The 21,785-nt window shown below is 37.1% G+C and overlaps 1 protein-coding gene and 1 long non-coding RNA gene across 2 annotated transcripts; both read right to left on the reverse strand.

Moving 5' to 3' along the window:
• Positions 1–3,062: 3,062 nt before the first annotated feature.
• On the reverse strand, positions 3,063–20,209 carry LOC126368184 (carotenoid isomerooxygenase-like). The gene is made up of 13 exons (XM_050012076.1): positions 20,004–20,209; positions 19,159–19,270; positions 17,348–17,494; positions 13,665–13,775; positions 12,919–13,013; positions 11,823–11,903; positions 10,681–10,761; positions 9,912–10,036; positions 8,830–9,006; positions 7,593–7,749; positions 6,383–6,444; positions 6,081–6,179; positions 3,063–3,262 (listed from the first exon to the last, which is right to left on the reverse strand). The coding sequence occupies exons 1-13, from the start codon at positions 20,104–20,106 to the stop codon at positions 3,089–3,091; spliced, it is 1,524 nt and encodes a 507-aa protein (XP_049868033.1). The 5' UTR covers positions 20,107–20,209; the 3' UTR covers positions 3,063–3,088.
• Positions 15,128–16,094, reverse strand: LOC126368242 (uncharacterized). Its single transcript, XR_007566563.1, has 2 exons — positions 15,744–16,094; positions 15,128–15,608 (listed from the first exon to the last, which is right to left on the reverse strand). It is a non-coding gene; the product is annotated as an uncharacterized LOC126368242 (long non-coding RNA).
• Positions 20,210–21,785: the final 1,576 nt, after the last annotated feature.

The following is a 21,785-nucleotide window of genomic DNA, read 5'->3' on the forward strand; positions in this document are numbered from 1 at the left end:
ATGGGTGTTAGTGACACTGTAACGAATACTGAAGGGGATGATTCAGACCATGATTCTGAGTCAATATCAAGTGGAATTTCCTGTCGGAGAAGTCATGAAAATTTTAGAGCTGATTTAAATTATTTTCTGTTCCATACTTTTGCGACGGAAAATTCCACTTGATATCAACTCAGAATCATGGCCTGAATCATCCCTCAAAGTTTTCGTTACGATGTCACTAACACCCTGTATATTATGTATGTTAACTTCGTAATTTTTAAGTCTTTCGTCTAAAATAAAACGATATCACCCTGCACGATTAAATAATTTATTAATAATTCAAATTAGAGTTTTAATAATAGTGTTATTATTTAAAACCATACATTGTATCCTATTATGGATCCATTGTTGTCCGTAAATACGGAAATTGATAATTAATATGAAATATTTTGATATAAGTACAGACAAACCTAAAATTACCAAAGTTTATTTTATGTTAACAGATCATATGGTCAGATTTTAGAGTAGACAGCAGGTTAGGTATTTTAAAACCGGTTGACGAAATAAGGTCATGTAGTACGTACATACGCCCGCTACCATGTCCACGTGGAGGGTAAAAATACGTCTTTAAGACTTGCCGAGAAATAATCAAATTATAAGAAAATCAGGGGATACTGTTTGGAGTTGCAACTTCATACTATCATCTAAATCCTAGAGGCTCAAAGAATTCGTTACGCTAAGTGAGAACGCCCCCATTTTGCAGTCATTTCTATACAAGTGCGTATGGGTGTTAGTGACATCGTAACAAATACTTACTGACAGGGATGATTCAGACCACGATTCTAAGTTGATATTACGTGGAATTTCTTGTCAGAAAATTCACGAAAATTTTAATGCATTTTTAATTATTTTCAGTTCTATTTGTGAACGGAAAATTCAACTTGATATCAACTCAGAATCATTCAGGAGTTACCGTTTTGTTTTGTTATTGAGGTCAGAAGAGGCAAGATGATTGGACACAATAAGACACGACGAATTTATTAAAAACATAGAAGGGAAGCTACTAGGCCAAGAAGAGCTTACATGGAACAGATTAAAGAGAGGACGAACGTCGTGTCTTATAAAGAAGTGATGGAATTGGTCTTTGATAGACAAGAATGGAGAATGCTACACCGACAAGAGCGTTAACTTAAATTAGTGACTTTGTTCGTTTTGATACTCAGTTTTATTCTTCTATGCTTTTAAGTTAGTAGTTAATAAATAAATAATATTGTTGAAATGTTGGTTGGTATTTAAACAGTAATTAACGTGCTAATAGCCGCAATTAAATATTCACTAATGATAATATTTTGCAAATAAATAGTAACTACTTATCTATAGACATTACGTAAAAACATCGTATCAACAGTGGCTGCAAGTCGTCTTTGATTACTTGTGGCTCTGCCCACCCCAATAGGGATTACGGGCGTGAGTTTATGTATGTTATGTATGTATGTATTACGTAAAAACCTTGTATTTAATTGACATGAATGAACTATTAGTGTTGTTTGTAATTTGAAATTTTATCGATAGTATAGGCTAGTTTCCAACTAGTCAAATCAGTCACTTTTTTTTAACGTCAAAACACACAATGATAACGAAATCGTATTCTTCACTTTTGTCTACAAACAATATTTTTACATAATTAAATCACATAATAAGCGGACTCCCTGGGAGTCTCATATCCCCATTTTAAACGCGGTAAGAACCCGTTATTATGTGCTTTAATTATGATAATAACCGCGTAAACTTAAAACAAAATATTTTTACATAATACGATGTTAAAAAAACGCAATGTGTTTTCTACCGGAAACAGCTGGATACATCATTTCATAATTCACTGATGTTGGTATAATCCAGAGGCGCCGGTATATTTATCTGTTCTTTTTTTTTTAACACAAAAAAAACAACGAAAAAGCACAGTGTGACGTCGTCGTCACTATTATGTCTTATTACGTTTTTTTTTTATTAGAATTCATAAATAAGTTAAACAGAAAAAATAATTTTTTTTTGTTAGTTTTAGATCTGCGGTTATTTAGTAATCAGAAGTTTATAATTTATCATGAATCTAGTACAGCACCAATTGCAGGTTTTATTTAACGTGACTTCTTGTTGATTTTAACATTTTTTTCTGTCGATATCGATTCAAACATAAATAAGAACATCGACAAAACGTCGACAACACCAGTACTAATTTTCATAATTTGCAAAAGTAATTTGCCCTACACTAAAAACGATTGCAAAATAGCATAGCACGTAGGTCTAGCCTCAATGTCGACATTAGTACCTAGGTTGATGTCCTATAGCAGCTCTTGATTAGTGTCAGCGCAAACAGGTCATCCCTTTTTAATTCTTTTTCTTCTGGATTGTACGGTTTGTACAGCTTTAAATGAAAGTTCTGATAGAGAGATGACTCTGATTTATTTATACGAATTAAATGACAAACTACACGCGATGATGACCTAGATTCGGCCGACTGACGTAAACTGCTAAATGTGCGATTTTATGTATCGTACATGGATCAAGTATCAATTTTTTAAAAATCGGCATAGTAGTTTTACAGTTATGTCATAGAATAAGGAATAATACTACACGTATACATAGAACGGCAACTCTCCGCTGCCCACCAGCGTCTCAACTAGGTTTAACCATTATAACAAACGCAACCATTATATTTCATATTGATATTATTATATTTATTTACCATTATAATATTCATATATAGGGGTATATATATATATATATATATATATATATATACATATATATATATATATATATATATATATATATATATATATATATATATATATATATATATATATATATATATATATATATATATATATTATCTTATTATCTTGTTTGTTTATCTTATTATATACACCGTCCCGTATTATTTCTAATTACAGTTTCATTCATCCTAAGGTTGCCTGGAAGAAATTGCTGTTTAGCAGTAAAGACGCCTATTGTACGTCTTCTGTCCTACTCGTATGATGTCCTTTGCTTGTGTGATTGTGCAGTAATTTTTTATTGTATTGTAATAAGTATATTATATGAATCAGTTATTTTAAACGTTCTCCGATATAAACCATCCATGTAAATCCTTGGGCACGGGCGATGGAGTGTGGAAGTCCACGCGGGCCAACTCCACCATAGTTTGACCATCTAACACTATCAATGTCACCCGGGTATCCTCGTGGTTCCAGAGGATAGCACTCAGCAACACACCGGCATCTTCATCCTAGAAAAAAGAATAAAAAGTATATTATTTTCAATGAGTGACGACCCTAGCAAAATATTTAGGTGGCGCAAGACATGGCGCCCCTCAAAATATAGTTTTTTCAGATTAGTTTACGGTCACCGAAATATAGCATTAAATCTTTTAAAAATGACGTTTATGAATAAGAAAGAAAGAAAATATTTATTTCCATATTGGACGCCACATTTACAAACTTAAATTACTTACAGAAATTAAAAAAAAAAAACAAAGACAAAAGACAAATAATTACAGACATTAAATACACAATGGAGCCGCCCAAAATAAAAAAAAAGTATCTCCCTCAGCATAATACCGTGACACGTGCTTAGCACGGGCCGCGGCGCTGGGAGACCTAACGAACGTGAGCCACGGACATACCAAACTCAATTAATTATGAATGAGTTTTACCCATTAAATGTATGAGTTTTATGTGGCCGCTAAAAGGTCCAATTAACAGGGCAGGTGTGCCCAATCCAGTTACTCCCCTGTAGATCCGAGGCTGCCTGGCAGAGTGGTCCTTATTGGCTGATTTTGCAACCAACAGTAATAAAATACAGAAAGTAGACAACAACAGTTGAAAACTAATTACAGGTTTCCACTGATAACCCTAAACCAGTTAATACGATATCAGAGAGTTGTGCACAGGGAAATTAGAGTTAGAAGAGAGGAAGCAAAAAGAAGATTAGGTGTCAAAAAACCTTTGACTGAATCTCCTCGCTGCTGCAAAACTGGTGTTAAACAAATCAAGATCAACTTTCTTTTTTAATAAAGATATTTTAATCAAATAATACTAAAAAACACAGAATGTAAATCCACCACAGGCTTCGTCAGTACCAACATTCATTATTTTAAAAAAGTGAAAGCATATTGAAATCATACAATAAAATCCGCACAAGCTTCGTCAAAACTCAGTCAACAAACGTCACTTCCTTATTATATTATATAATGTATAATATTATATACTTAAACTTAAAAACTGTCGCTAGTTTCATTAAAATTCGTAGACTATTTTAGTGACGCGGGGTACTTAAACCTAGTTTATTTTTAGTCTTTGTTTTTTAATAAGGTGAAATGAAATGAAATGTAAATTTATTGTCATAAATGTGATAGGTATATCGATGGAAGTGAAGCTTATAGCGCTCATTACATTTAGTCATGTTGCGACATACAATAATAATTACATAAAGTACTGAAAAATAGCTACAAAAATAGTTATCTATATAAGAAAAAGAAGAAAAGAAAAAATACCTATTTATAAACTGAAAAATTCACTTAAGCTATAAAACTGCTTTCCCTTTAACCAGTTTTTGAGTTGGGATCGAAACTTTAGATGGGGTAGCTCTTTAATATGGGACGGAATGGCAATATGTTCTCACACACATAGAATGACAATGGCCCCGATTCCTGCAGACACCGCCTAATTTTATTTTAAGTTATATCCGTCATTTTCATATCCATCGAAAAGGAAAGGGACAGATGATTCACAGCTCTTAATTTTAGGAAGAATGAGTAAATGAATGAATATCCCGTGCGATTCAAAAGGTACGTCGCCGCGTCGCTGGTATGCAATCCGTGTGACGTGCTGTCTACTTAACTGTGTCGGGTTATTGACGGATGTAAAATTTTTAGACGGTTGGTTTAGATTTGTGCTTAAATTTGACGTGTGTTCCATAAATTTTATGCTTGTCGATTACCCGTCCCTTTCCTTTTCGGCGGATAAGAAAATGACAGATATAACTTAAAATAAAATTAGATGGTATTTACAGGAATTAGCACCAATGTTTATAATAGACTGTAGTTCTAGGAGGTGGCTTCTGTTTACAAGCTGGTGACCAGTATACCTACGCACGTCTTGCGCACGTACAGTATTTAACTTTATTACTGTAATTGTCTCGTAATAGCAAATAAAAACAACTTGGCTTGAGCTTCAAAGAAAATTAGGAAAATGATCCGTTCAAGCCGTGCAATCACTTTAAATAGCGTGCAATCTGGCTACGAATAGTTGCAATTATTGTAGGACTGACCTTTCATACCTCCATTGTGATTGTAGGTAGATATCATAAACATTTATAACAATAACAGCCTTTATACGTTCCACTGCTGGACACAGGCCTCCCCTCAATTAACCGGAAGGGGTATAGAGCATACTTAACTACGCTGCTCCACTACGGGTTGACGGAGGTGTATTTTACGGCTAATATTTTACAGCTGGGATCAACAATGGCTTAACGTGCCAAGACAGGCTGATCACCTGATTGTCCGAAAGTAAGATGATCCGTGCTTCGGAACACCAGTTGGTCCATAAGTCATGTCAGAGGCCTTTAGCGGCTCAATAGTAACCCCGACACCAGGGTTGATGAGGTTGGTAATCCACCTCTCAACCCACACGATAGAAGATGAAGCACCGCGCTTATATCGAGAGTGAGAACAAAACGGAATATTTTGAATAGCTGTCTGTTGGCTGTCAATGTTGTAAAGTCATTAACAGGTCTCATCCATTCCCCCTGAAGGTGGAGATTGCATTCCAACACTTAGTGTAGTATTAATAAACTAATCTCAGCTGAGACTGCCCTCACGATCACGCTCAAGTCCCTGTTTTTATATAAGAACTGTCACATTGACATGATCTTGAGGGCAGTCTCGAAGCTGAGATTTGTTTATTAATACTACCTTTAGTTGGAGTTGCGATGGGTGTACCTCTGACTACTCCAATTGGGAGTAGCCGTGAGCTTATGCTTCGTATTTTTTGGTACTGAATTAAAAATTATGCTGGTTATGTTACGTAAGTGAAGATCGGTACCTCAGCATCAGGCGCTGGTACAAATACAGGTTCGCTGCAGAAACTATGGTCCTCCGCCCAGCTGGTCACCTGCCCATTCCACGTGTCAACCTTGATCAGCTGCAAACATCCATCAGCATAAATAGATTATTATCATTATTCCTAGCTGATGTATAAAAATAATGATGATTAACATAACAGCCTGTATACAATCCACTGCTGGGCACAGGCTTCCCCTCAATCAACCGGAGGGGGTATGGAGCATACTCCACCTCGCTGCTCCACTACAGGTTTTTGAAGATCTGTGGCTGATAATTACTCACCGATCCGGGACGTTCGGAGTCCACATCAGAACTTATAGCGTAAAAATACCGATACGCCTTCCCTGCAACAATTTAAATTTCCTGGTAGTGGTTGTCTGGAAGAAATTGCTCTAGAGCAATAAGGCCGCCCAAATTGTACTGTATTCGTGTGCTACGTCTGATTGTTAAAATGAAGTTCCGTGCAATAAAGTGTATTCGATTTGATTTGAACAATTTACATTATAGGCTATTGTACAACTTATCTACTCAAACAGACACGAAATAGTCTCCGAGTGACGACGTCCTCAATAAATGTACCCAACCGACGTAGGTACTCAAATGTTACCATAGAATAAGGAATAACACTAAGTACGTACTATTTTCTTACGTACGATGTTACTTAATTTGTAATTTAAATTAGGAAATATGTCAAATAACTTTAAAAAAAAATATTATTTATCTTTGGCCGAGTTAAATACCCTAATAAATAATATCATAATGCCTGAAATTTTTATTTTTCTACAAAAATTCTGTCGTCCTCTGCCAGAATACAATACAGCACAAAACATTCAAATCAAATCAAATCAAATATACTTTATTGCACAGAACTAAATTTCAACAATCAGACATAACACATGAATACATAACATTTTGTTGCACAAAAGAATAAAACGAATATTATAATATTCCTTTCTATTCCAGAATTTACAATGTGGCCTTTTTAACCCCCTAAAGCCTCCAAGGTCTCTTGAGCACACTCACTGTTGCATGTTCTACTTAGGTATATCAAATACCTACGTATACAGTGGCAGCCCTAGGGCGCTGTTTTTTTTTCGGCGGTGTGGTGCCGCAATCAACCAAGGTCCCGATCACCCTAGCTGGCAGCCCCAGATCTACAGGAGAGTAACTGGACACACCTGCCCTGTGAGTCAGACCTATTAGCGGCCATATAAAACTCATACATTTAATGGGTGGCCGCAAACGACATTTTTAAAAGATTTAATTAGGTATATTTCGGTGCCCGTAAAGTAATCGAAAAAAAACCTGTAGTTTGAGGGCCGCCACTGTACGGTCACGAGCATTAATATGTATACACTTTGGCACCATGTCACATTAACTTTTTTGACAAATTGAACTGTAAGTCTCACTAAAATGTTAAATATGTTAGTGCGACAGAGTCCTAAAGTGGGTACATTATATTGCTCATGACTGTACTTATATAACTACGCACCATTACACAAGCTATAGTTGATCCTGGGCATCTCGCAGCCGACGTCCGAAATTTGCCGCGCAGCCACTCTCGTCAGATTAGGAGACAATAGAGGTAGCTGTATTCTCTTTGCACGGCTGCGGAACCAGTCCGCGTAGTTTGGGTTGCTTTGCATATTCTGGAAAGAGCAAAAGTGCAGTCACTGAGCCCAGCGAATTATTTGTAAACAGTGGTGAAATTATGAACCATTCGTTGTCGTAATTATAAAATTTATGTTTTTGTAGGTGTTTTGGTCTATTACAGAAACGACATGTATACTGGAGGTCTTAAGGACAACCAGTCAATTTATTACTTTGCAAGAAACTGATTTCTGACTTATCGTACATTTATTACCTCGAAATGGTTTTTAATTATTTATCATTTAGTTTCAATCCGCACTGGGCCCGCGTGGTGGTTTAAGGCCCGATCTCCCTATCCATCCATAAGGAAGGCCCGTGCCCCAGCAGTGGGGACGTTAATGGGCTGGTGATGATGATGTGAGGAAGGAATAATCGTAGCCAAAAATGCGAGCTTGCTTTACCACACCCCCTCTGATTACTTTAGTCTAATGATTTTCGAATCCATATTGAGATCATAAATTATTATCACGTGCTCAGCGCGCGGTGACGGAAAACATCGAAAGGAAAACCTCATTCCCGAAAAATGTGTTTTCGGAGATAAGTGACCTAATCTGCAATGGGGCCGGTTTTCCCTTCGGATTTGAAGGTCAGACAGGCATTTGCTTCTGTAAAAAACCAAACCTGTGAACACGGGATAACGCCAGGGAGATGTCTACGCCATGTTCCGTATTTTTGTAATAAAGTATACTTAATATTTCACCCATGTTAAGAGGGCCCGAGGAGCTCGGTGGCGCAGTGGTAAACGCACTCGGTCTTCGATTGTTGAAGTTAAGCAACTTTCGCAAAGGCCGGTCATAAGATGGGTGACCACAAAAAAAAAAGTTTTCATCTCGAGCTCCTCCGTGCTTCGGAAGGCACGTTAAGCCGTTAATAACCATCAATCCGCACTGGGCCCGCGTGATGGTTTAAGGCCCTATCTCCCTATCCATCCATAAGGAAGGCCCGTGCCCCAGCAGTGGGGACGTTAATGGGCTGATGGTGATGATGAAGAGGGCCTAAAAGCTTCATGAAATTGGTACTGCCCTTGCGCTTGACTCGTCTTGTGAATACTACCGTGCCGCCAGATTTGATGCACTCACTTCCAAGGCTTCAAGGTACATGCCGTCGATAATCTTAGCGTCTTTATACGCGCAAAGATCCACATTAAGATAGCCTTCCTCTTCGAAACAGTTGATGATGTGGACGAAGAACAACGTCTCTGTGATGTATCGCTTCTCTTCTTTGCCAGTTTTTCTATTAATTAAGGTTATGTGTGTCTGAAAACAAACGGGTTATCAGATAGTCTTGTATTATTTCCATCTCGAAGTTCTTGGTAATTACTTAATACTAGACAAGCGTTACACATTACGCTGCATCCATCAGTTACAAGGAAATTATTGTTAAGAATAACATTAAAACATAAACAGAGTTATTTGTCCTACTGGTAGATTCAGGATTCCCTTCAATCAACCGGAGAGTATGGTGAATAAACCGCCACGCTCCTTTACTAGTAGTAATTTTAAGCCAGTAGCCAATAGAAGTAGCCAGTAGAAAAGCGCATCTTCAATGTTTGCTGAGACGCAGACGGATTGTTTCTTTGCAATAGTAAGGAAACCTTGCGTCTCAATGATGCGTCGCTTGGAAGCCCAACAGCATCCTGGGTGTGTGGGTGGACTGCTGGGTGTCGCCACTGAAGGCGCGATGGTTGCGGCTACACGCACACATTCCTCCTCCAGCTAGGCGACTCTTATTTGTGATTTTCTTTTTATATATAAATATTTATCTACTAACACTAGGATTAAGTATGTTACTAACATCTATGGACAATAGTCTGAAAATAAAGATATTTGATTGTGGATATGCTACCTTTTTCAAATACTGAGAATTAATTATTGAGGACAGAAGAGGCAAGATGATTGGACACCTAATAAGACACGACGAATTTATTAAAAACATTATAGAAGGAAAGCTAGAAGAAAAGAAAGGAAGGGGAAACCAAGAAGAGCTTACATGGAACAGATTAAAGAAAAGGTTTACGTCGTGTCTTATAGGGAAGTCAAAGAATTGGCCTTTGATAGACTGGAATGGAAAATGCTACATCGACAAGAGCGTAGCTCCTAAATTGATGATGATGATCTTTTTCATTGGAATTTGTTTTCTCCTCGTGGTGGTTATTACTTACATCATATTCAGGATTCCAATTGAGGCAGGAAACTATAGGGTTATTCGTAAACTGGTTGCAGACAAACTTGCCCAAAGATATCGACAGTGGCTGCTCTACTATCACAAAGTAATTCTCAGTGATCCCTGAAATATTTCGTATTGTTCCATTAATCATCGGCATCATTATCATATTAATAAAATACTAATTAATTCATCAACTTATAGGTTTTTTCCCCTACGTTGAGTGTCTTCGGCCTACGTTAGTGACATCGTACCGAATACTCAGGGGGATGATTCAAACCATGATTCTGGGTTAATATCAAGTGGAATTTTTCGTCGCAAAAGTCAATGTTTTTTGTGTTTTTTTTTTAATTGTTTTCAATTCTATACTTTTGCGATGTAAAATTCCACTTGAAATCATGAGCCGAATCATCCCCCTCAGTATTCGTTATGATGTCACTTACACCATGTAGGTACAAGTACTTACAGGTAACTCCACGGGTATGTATGGGTATTAGTGACATCGTACTTTAGTAGATGATTCAGGCCATGATTCTGAGTTGATATCAAGTGGAATTTCCTGTCAGAAAATTCATGAAAATTTTAGTGATTTTTTAAATGATTTTCAGTTCCATACTTTTGCGACGAATAAATTCAACTTGATATCAACTCAGGATCGTGACCTGAATCATCCCTTATAGTTTTCGTTACGATGTCACTAACACCCTGTATATCGAGAAAAATGAGAATATTGTGTAATGAAAGTGTATGGAAGTGCGATTACTAACCAAAAGAATGCATGTACGCTGGATTCAGTGACCAGCGGGGAGCCATGCTGCCGACAATTTGAGCCCCTTCAAACATGTCGCCTGAAAGGGATCCTGTATAATAGGCTGCTTGACAACTTAGTTAAATGAGATCTAGACACGCGGTAGCCTGTCAAGCCAAGTTCAAGCAACAGAACTGGCGAGCCGCACCGTGTGTAATATTACACGAACCTACTTTTTACGAAACGTCAAATCTGGCCGCTGACGTCATCAATAAAAACGATCAAACGTCGTACTCGTTGTTAATTCATAATCATATGTTACCAAAAAGTCAAATCAGTTACTTTTTACTAAACGTCAAAACACGGAATTACTATGGGAATTGTGACGTCATAGAAAAACGTGACAAAATGTCGCACTTATTATTTTTGTTACATTTTCTTTATTAAAATTCACAAATAATTTAAATAGAAAAAGGAAAATGTTTTTCGTTCTCTTTGAATGTGTCTTTATTTAGTAAAAATCAGAATTTCATAATTTATCTTTGACCTTGGAAACTACACAATTCGAAAATAAGACGTATAGTAAAATGAGATTGATTATTGCTGACTTTTATTTCTACACACATACATACATACATAAACTCACGCCCGTAATCCCAAATGGGGTGGGCAGAGCCACAAGTAATCAAAGACAACTTGCAGCCACTGTTGATACGAAGTCCTAAGATGGATATGATGAACCTTATGGTGATAAGGGACTTTTATTTCTAGATTAGCATTTTATAATTTATCTTTGACCCAGTCAAATACCCTATAGTTTGGTAGCAAAATTCTTACAATAGTTATAATATACTTAAGTATAAGTTAATGCGTAAAGGATTTGTGAAAATTCCCTCATTCCGCGCTTATCATTATTTTTTTCAAAAACGCGGCTCAATAGTAGCCCTGACACCAGGGTTGATGAGGTTGGTAATTCGCCTCAAAACCCACACGATAGAAGAAGAAGAAGATTATTTTTTTTATACATAATATAACCCACTCACACGGCGGAAGCCCAAAGCGGACTAGGAAGAGAACGAAATAAAATAAGAAACGAAATAAATAAATAAATATAAATAAGATAACGAAACGAAATATTTGCTTTTTTTCTTATTTTCTCACCTTTTTCCACAAAGGGAAACTTGACAACGACATGTCGTATCCTCCCCTTTCTGGTAGACACGCCGACATTGTACACGTCACCTGAAACAGGTTAGTCAACATCATCTCACTAGCATTAACCCGTTTTTCACAGGGTCCGTTTACCTAACCTGAAGATTTGACAGGTCCGGTTTTTACAGAAGCGATTGCCTGTCCGATCTTCCAACCCGCGAAGGGAAAACCAGCCCAATACAGGTTAGGTCACACACCTCTGAAAATGCATTTTTTGGGACGTGATAATCATTTATGATCCAAACATGAATTCGAAAACATTCGGTAATCATTGGTTTAGGGCTGTGCTGTGGATTTGAACCTGCGAGCAAAAGTGAGAGTAGGCAAGCTTTCTACCAACTGGGCCACCACGTTACCTGAAAAAGCTTAAAGTAATAAAAGAAAAGAAAAAAAAAGCCGGGACAAAGCGGTCCGGGCGCGGAATTTCGAATACGGTCTCCTTACGTTCGTTACATGGCCCGCTTGTATTACTTTCCTGACTCTATGTGTTTTAAAACGATTAACACATCGCGCTTTCCTATATTTCTATCCTTTTCTGTCACTCAGAACCAATATACTAACATATTATACATCAGTGCTCAGATTCTATCTCGCTCTAGCAAATGACGCGAACGTCAAGCTGTGGCTGCAAGTTGCCTTCCAAGTAGTTGTGGCTCTGCTCACCCCATTAGGGATTACGGGCGTGAGTTGATTCTTATACATGCATAGGCATTTGTTATGGTGTATTCTGTTTTCAGCAGTATATTCTAGTTAAGTACCTCAGATAAATTATATACGTGAGTTGCCAAGCGCAAGCGTTTTTTTCTTATATATGTACTGTCATGAATAATATCATGTACCCACTTTAGAACCCTGTCGCACTATCATATTTGACATTTATGAGACTTACGGTTCCATTTGTCAAGAAAGTTAATGTGACATGGTATCAAAGTGTATACTAACTTAGTACTCGTGACCGTACATACCTTCCCCAAAAAGTAGCAGAAACAAATATAGGTTAAAGCTAGACCAGAGGCAACTCACGACTATAATATCAGCTAATTACCATTCCGCATGACATGAGGGTGCGATGTATGGTTCACGACCACACTATCTATTAGACTCTTTCGCTCCAACGTCTCCAATGTTTCACTGTCAATTCTGAAATAGGTAATGCTTACGTTCATAATAAAATCACGCCAGTTTTGATATAAAGACTAACACCCGTATTCTAAAATGTTCACTCCACTCTTCCTCTAACCGACTCGGCCTCACGTAAGCATTTTCGTACCTATTTTAAGTTGAGTGTTGAATTTACGTCTTCGACTTGAAGACTTTACTCACGTTGGTCTCGCGATCCGAAGGTCCCGGGTTCGATTTCCGGTGGGGAAATATCACAAAAATTACTATGTGGTCAAGTAAGATGATCTGTGCTTCAGAAGGCACGTTCAGCGTTTATCCCGGTAACTACCTACTTACTGATGTAAGTAAGTAGTCGTTACATGAGCCATGTGAGGCGCCTTTGGCGGCTCAATAGTAACCACCAGGGTTGATGAGGTTGGTACTCCACCTCACAACCCACACGATAGAAGAAGAAAAACGGATGAAGGATAATAAGATTACGAAAGCGGTATATAAAGCAGAGTAAGACCTAGAAGGACGTACATTGACAAAATTGGGGATGTCCTTAAAAAAGATTTTGATCTTCTCTCAACCGGACTGTATATGAAACGATTGATGAATGTAGAGGAAGCAAAGTGTTTGCTTTGTTTATGTATGTACGTATATGTATAAAAGAAGATTAAAAAATACCTAAGCATAAACGGAACTTCTGATAACGCGTAGACTTGGTCTCCAAAAGGGTAGACTGACACTACTGCGTTGTCAGTCATGGTTTCTCCAATGTTAAAGAAAGACGACATTCTGGAAAAAAATACGGAGCACTGGATTAAAGCACAGACTTAAAAACCAATTCTGAAAGCAAGCACACTGACATAGCTAGCTCGTCCATTATAAAATTATGTTATTAATTACGTTAATACCAACTATAACGACCCTCGTACACTCTGGACACATATAAAAAAAAACGTTAGGATTAAATGCAAACCTGATTTTCCTACATGTATTTTTAAGGATCCTGAAGCAATAAATAATCACTTTCTAGACGTACCTAATGGGGGATCGGTGCCGGTTTCAAATCTTATTTTTTTTAAGGAACAACGCAAGATCTCTTCCACATTTATACTGAGAAAGGTCTCTGAGGGGGACGTACTGAGGGAGTTACAGTCGCTTCGTTCAAGCGCCGTTGGCGTCGACGGTATTTCCTTAGACATGATAATAATGTCACTACCCGAAATCTCGTCAGTGCTAACATCTATTGTGAATAGATCGATCGAAACCTGCACGTTTCCTAAACTGTGGCAGAGTGCAATCGTCAAACCACTGCCAAAGAACTCCAGTCCCTCCTCCCTAAAAGATTTGCGCCCTATTAGCATATTGCCTTGCATTTCAAAGATCTTAGAGAAGATCGTGGCGAAGCAGATGAGACTGTTTTTAGAAGCAAATGCTTTGCTTCCAGAGCTACAGTCGGGTTTCAGGAAATCTTATAGTACAACCACTGCTTTGCTGAATGTGGTGGACGACATTCTAGCCGCACAAGATGACGGGCAGGGTACAGTATTGGCGCTGCTGGACTTTTCTAGGGCATTTGACTGCATAGATGTTTCTCTATTACTGGCAAAGCTACATTATTATGGTTTTGGTGCTTCTGCCATTCAATGGTTCGACAGTTACTTTAAATATCGTAACCAATACGTCCAAATACAGAATGATCATGGCGAACCGATGGTGTCCCTTCCCAGGCCTGTCACTCGTGGTGTTCCGCAGGGCTCCATCTTGGGCCCACTGTTATTTATCATCTATAGTGCCGATGTCGTAACTCATATTGAGCATTGCAAATATCATATATATGCTGACGATATACAACTATATATATCATGTAAACCCGGCGATACACATTCCGCTATAGACAAATTAAACGATGACCTAGAAAGGATCACTTTGTGGTCAGAGTCTAATTCATTGGTTTTGAATGGAAGCAAAACCAAATACATGATATTGGGCTCTAAACAACAGGTAAGTAAAATATCTAATGAAGGTGCTAATGTGGTCATTAGAGGGGAAGCCGTGGAGCGTGTCACGGAAGCTAGGAATTTGGGACTTCTCATGGACGAAGAACTGAGGTTCGACAAATATATAGTTAACACTGCAGCAAATTGTTTTTATCGTCTCAAGACATTATACCAAATCAGGAACTATATTAATACTGAGACCCGCATCAAACTTTGCGACACTCTCGTTATGTCGAAATTTAACTATATGGATGTAGTATATGGTCCGCGACTCCTTACCCGGTCACAAAAACTCATACAAAGAGTTCAAAATGCCTGCGCACGATTTTGCTTCAATATACCACCACGCACACACGTCACGCCATTTATAAACAATGCCAATATTATGAAGATGAATGCACGGAGACAACTACATCTTGCAACGCTCTTGTTTGGTGTAGTGAAACATCATACGCCGCCGTATCTCGCTGAGAAATTGGTGTGGTCACGTGACGTGAAGTCGTACAAAACTCGCTCGACGTATTACTCACTGGCAATACCGCGTCACCGTACTACTGCCTTCCGCGGGAGTTTCAGGTTCGCCGCGTCCAAGTGCTGGAACGATCTGCCGCCTCCATTACGTAGTCTGAAAACGATACACAATTTTAAATCTCATTTTAAAAAACATCTTTTGAATTTACAAAAAAGTGTCATTTAAGCAATATAAATTTCTTGCATATTTAAATTATTTCACATTAAATTACACTAATGTCTTACTTACCTCAGTGGATCAGACACGAAGGTTTTGCGGAGTCGTACTAGCGGCGTGGATGCGACGATACCACGCGGTCTTGGTTTTTCACTGTTTTCATTACACTGCATCCATTGACCACAATGTACCTATGTATTATTGCTGAGCTCAATTCGTTTATCTATCGATTTTTATTACTTTTTCAATTATGAACAAATTGTGAAGTAAACAAATAAATGATAATCACTGTCTTATTGACGTTGATAGTATTGGATTGCATCGAATGCGCAATTGGTGTAGTGCCTGCTCGGCGACGCGGACGGCGGGCGACTGAATCTTATCTATGCAACCATTGCAGCCATAAAAAATGATGCTTTGTCCCTGTCGATCTGCGGCCGACCGGTGCGGGACCATTGCCTAACACACACACACACATACACACCCCTACATCTTATCCGTTCAAATATTTATTTTATTAACCTGCTCACGATTGTCTTTACTTGTTTTTCTTTATGAGTTTGCACAATATATAATTAATATATATTATACTTATTTACATCTATATTTTATTTTATTTGTAATTGTATTATGTAGTAATTATATTATGATAATATCTAAGTAACCTATAATAGTAAGTAAGTATATGTACATATAGTGGCGCGATGTCCGTACTTCACTCATTACTCAGGTCTCACAGAATACCAGCGTCGCGGCTCACGCCGCGGCATAAGCTGAGTGAGGACCTTTTATACGGGACACCATCCACTACACATGGGTAAGCCGACATGACGTCACATTTTAATTTAGGTATAAGTTTCTGTGTTCGTTTTCCATGTTTCTGTATAGAAAATATTTCGTGTGTGCGTTGACTTCTGATGTGATGTCATTATAATGTATATATATGTAATCCGTGTCTGTGGTGTCCTAAATAATAAATGTTTCTTTCTTTCTTTCTTTCTTTCTTTCTATAAACGGCGCTACGGGTCACCACTTCATTAGTCTAATAGAAAGCTCGGTGAGGTGTGGGTACTTAGGTCATCTTGCGGTGGATGTACCTCTGACTACCCCAATTGGGGTATATTATGATAAATTTACCTCACGGTATAAGAAAACCAGGTATGGTCAATCCTATGACACGCCGCCATTGATAGCCCTTGTTGTTGTTTAAATTCGCCTTATATAAGGCAGGCAAAGATCTGAGGACCATACATAGCCCTCTGATGACGTATATATTACCACTGTATTAAAAATTAAGTGAATTACTGACTAATGTATTTAACTACTGTTACTTGTCACATATAAAAATACTTAAAATTGTAAGTAACTCTTTTACTAAATGTTCAAAATTGCAAAGTAAATATGAAAACAATGGTCGTGGGTAACTTATTTTTTACGAAATGGCAACGCAGGGTGGGATGACGTCAGCTGGGTTAACCTTGAAATGTTAGCTGTCACTTTTGAGCATACCAGCGGGCTTAGCGCCGTAAACACGCGACTCTTTCTCGGCGCGACAGAGATCATCTGTCTCTTTCTGTGCAGTACAGTGAAAGAGTGACGGGTGAAGTATGTCGAGGCGAGAAAGAGTCGCACGCTTACGGTGCTAAGCCCGCTGGTCTACTTATACCATGCGTTACCTGTCAAAGATGGTGTGGCATGGGTCCGGGACAGCCGACGTAGCGAACTCATTGACAACGATCCTGTTAGCAACGCGGTTTTTCTTCCAAGTGTTGGAGCGCAGGAACTGGCACTGATAAGTCACACGCCCGTCCTGGATCGCGAATCTGGTAGAAAAGCAAAAATAAAAACGAAATAATGGAATAAATAAATAATAATAAATAAATAAAAGCAAAAAATTAATATCTTTATATTAACATTAAAAGGTATTTTATTAATATATTTTTTATTATTATAAATATTTTTAACTTTGTCTTTTATTAATCTTTAATAATTATAAAAAATAAATCGACTTCTAAATCTGTCAAATAAAAAGTAAGAAATAATATTTTGTTGAATAAAATGTTACTATCTAACTTCTGAAGTCGGCGCAATTAACAACCTTCACTAGACTGTGGTTACTTTACTTATTATTATTATTTTTAAATAATACACGATCTCACCTGCTGGTAAGTGACGATGTGGTCTAGGGTGGATCACGCTTACCTAGCAAATACCTATTCATTCTAAGTTCTCAAATTTAAATATTCGAATTCATAATAATATTAAATTGCATCATATCAATTTTATTTCTACTCGAGTGAGTAATCGATTTGTAGGTTATTTGTGACATAACAACACTGGCCGGAAAAAAGTTATAGTTATAGATTACGAAAAAATATATAATTTTCAGAGAACAAATGAAAGTGTGTTAACATCAGAGAACAGAAAACACAATATTCAGAAACAGATCAGGAAAAAATAACAGTGTGTTTTCAGAATATAACAATCAACAACAGTTTTATCAGTTTTCCTGTTGACGCGCGGGAAGAAATACTTATATATTTTTCTAATTATCAGTTATACTATATTGGTGTAATCCGATGCAGAAATTCCAACAATATTACATATACGGGTCAAATTGATAACGTCCTTCTATTTCGAAGTCGGTTAAAAAAGAAGAAAACAAATCGAACCGCGAGTGCTAGTTTTTATATTTTAAATCCATTGCTGTTTGAACAAAAAAAAATATAACCGGACCTGTTCCTGGAAAATTAGAAGTGAAACTCTTCATTGACTCCACTATCACTGGGGTTATCATAATAATTATTTATTCATAATTAAATATAGTTTATCATGCACATATCATAATAATAACACACACAAGTTGTTCGTTTTGATTTGCTTGCTAGCTAATCCAATTGCGAATGTAAATTCTTAAACTCAATATCTTTTTCTGTGGGTAATATACTTAGTTACACTTCGAATCTTTTGTCTATAATAAAATAAAAATAATATATACATATATTTATTTATAAAAATAAACGATTTGTCAAACTTTTCATCAGCATAAAACTACTGCAGCGTCTCAGAACCTGTATGTATAGCCAAGGAAAAGTAGTTGCAAGAAAACCCTGGCATAGGGCCCTAGGCATTCTAAAAAAAAACATAATATAATGAAGTAGGTAGGATATAATTTCGTTAAAAGCATTGTTTTAAGTTTACGCGGTTATTATCATAATTAAAACACATAATAACGGATCCTTACCGCGTTTGAAATAGGAAATATCGGGAGTCTCATATCCCTATTTCAAACGCGGTAAGAACCCGTTATTATGTATTTTAATTTCGTTAAAATGCTTATTTATTCTTACAACACTTGTCATGGTGAAGACGACAACATAAACCATTCTATACTCATTCCACGTTAGGACACAAGACTTGTCGCAATCCGTACACATAGATACACGTGAAACACATAACCCTTCTTGACAGTCGGGTAACAAGGTACCTGTGCAATAGCGCGGAGCAGTCAAACAAGTGGTTAAACTTGGTGGGACCAACAGACGTGGACCCAGGACCATTACGAAGCAAAGACCCTCGCAGCCACAGAGGTATGATTCCTGAAATAAAACAAATTACGATAACTCATATTATCTATAGGTACTTATGCAATTTGATATCATCATCATCAATTTAAGAGCCACGCTCTTGTCGGTGTAGCATTTTCCATTCCAGTCTATCAAAGGCCAATTCCTTGACTTTCCTATAAGACACGACGTTAACCTTTTCTTTAATCTGTTCCATGTAAGCTCTTCTTGGTCTTCCCCTTCCTCTCTTTCCTTCTAGCTTTCCTTCTATGATGTTTTTAATGAATTTGATATGCTGAAAAAAATTGTTGTCGCCGAACGAAGTAAAGACCTCTTTGGCCAAAACTCTACGGTCCAGTCATTTAAAAAGAAACACAATGCCGGACATTTTTAAGAAGAAAAGAAGACAGTTGACGATCGGGAACGAAAAGGGTTGGTCATCGTTGAACTACAGATATTTAATTACATTAGTGGTATTGAATAAATACTGATAATTGGTAGATAATCGGAACAAATGTAAGTGTATAATGAATGTTGGAAGTCGATATAAATGTGTATGACCTAATATGGTTTTTCTGTACCTAATAATATAGGTACCAGTTGGAAGAACGCTTAACCTATTTAATATTAACATTTCTTCATCAGAGCAGATCTAACGAACGGGAACAAAACTTCCCGTTGGTCAGATTAGTCTGACCATCAATCTGACCAGTGGGAAAAACTGTAATTTTCTATACACCAGTAGTAAGCTACATACAATGCTTACCCGTGACCTTTCCTTCTATTGGTGTTTTGATCTCCTGCACACAAGATCTCGTCCATACACTTATATCGATGTTTGGGTACAGATGACTTTGACTCGCTTCCATTTTACAAATAAAAAACACTCTTTATAACACTTCTCTTTCGTTTGTTTCTCTTGTACTTATTTTTTTTTAATACGTTTTATTTACACTACTCGACGGACCCCCAATCATATCGAAATTACAATTAATCTTGCAAATTATCCAAATTATCTTTCTAAATTGTTATCGCTTAAGTTCAATGGCCCTTTAAACGTTATGAAGAAATGCAATAGGTCTATAAATATATTCGCGAATATATTTATAAACTAAAAAATCGCAACGTGTTATCCGGTTTGCGTACTATTTACAATTGAATGAATCAGTGTGCAAACTGCAGTTAGCATTTTTAATCGTATAATTTCCAATAAGTACAGCTTATTAGGGACGGTACCTACTGAAAAATATCGATGCCCGAAAGTCGTAATATACGATCTTGATGATCCGTCTACTCTAGCCATAAAGCTCACGACAACAAAACTCAACTCATCAGCTGAGATTTTAATATTTCAAGTTGTCATTTACGACCGCGCGCGACTTGGGGACTTTACTCACTGAAGTCGAGCATATAAAATTCATACTGCGAACATAATGCGAAATAATGACGTCATGCGTACACTCAACCTCACTGCCTACAGTTATGTATGAGTCATGAGCAATATAATGTCCCACTTTAGAACCCTGTCGCACTAATATAATTGACTTACAGGCCTATGCCCAGCAGTGGGCGCCATACGGCTGATGATGAGACTTACAGTTCAATTTGTCAAAAAAGTTAATGTGACATGGTACCATAGTGTATACATATTAATACTCGTGACCGTGCACAAAGAATACCGATTTTGAGTAAAATTCGAAGTCTTCCTTAAGGTTCGAGCATAGAATAAGGAATAATACCTACTACTGGTTCGAGTTAACATATGTATTAGGATACGGGTCTAATTAATAAGTATAAAGTATATATAAACAAATAAAACTCCAGAACGTTAATTTGTGCTCGACATTTATTTAAAATTACCTTATTTAACATGTACTTACTGTGACGGACAGTGTCTAGTGTCTACTGATATTTAAAATATGCTTTAAAAATACTTAGTAGATAATTTAAAATACATGTTTTCAACACTACAAGAAAACAATATCTTTAGATAAGTACACAAAATATTATTTAAGACGACTTTCTCTTATGCAAATACTGACTTATATAAATATTCAATTCAATTCCTCATACATAATTAATATTACACGTCAACCAATATTTCCCCATATAATTAACATTACAATATATCAATACATAATAACGTTACATTCCTTGCAGCTAGGTTAAAAATTAAAAAAATAAATAAAAAGAAATTCCCTCATTTGAAGCATGTTTCCCCGGGTATCGCCGGGCCCTGATATCATTAGGTATGGCGTTGTACACTTGGAGGGCCAATCACATCCAACAAACAGCCTGACCTATATGTATACTTAATACATAGAATAAGTGACTTGTTAAACTGACGCATGGCGGTACGTTATGATGGCTGTTTTGATATAATAGACACAATTCGATCCGTTAATGGGTGAATCTCAAAATTTCAAGTTTGGTGGCGAAATTTCATATTATTTTTTCGTGAAAAATTGGGTTCCGACATGAAAAAGATCCAAAAGGATCCTCGGTTCCGACATGAAAAAGGAATTTTTCAATTCCCAATTTTCCCAAT

The sequence above is a fragment of the Pectinophora gossypiella genome, chromosome 7, assembly GCF_024362695.1.
Source record: "Pectinophora gossypiella chromosome 7, ilPecGoss1.1, whole genome shotgun sequence".
Classification (NCBI taxonomy): Eukaryota; Metazoa; Arthropoda; class Insecta; order Lepidoptera; family Gelechiidae; genus Pectinophora; species Pectinophora gossypiella.

What these genes read in the sequence shown, in the direction of transcription:
- LOC126368184 (XM_050012076.1), bottom strand. Translation starts at nt 20,106, where the DNA reads ATGGAAGCGAGTCAAAGTCATCTGTACCCAAACATCGATATAAGTGTA. An exon ending in ATTGGAATCCTGAATATGAT is followed by an intron (nt 9,007 to 9,911) that starts GTAAGTAATAAC and finishes GTTTGTTTTCAG; the next exon opens with ACACACATAACCTTAATTAA. An exon ending in CAACTATAGCTTGTGTAATG is followed by an intron (nt 6,445 to 7,592) that starts GTGCGTAGTTAT and finishes AAATTGTTGCAG; the next exon opens with GGAAGGCGTATCGGTATTTT.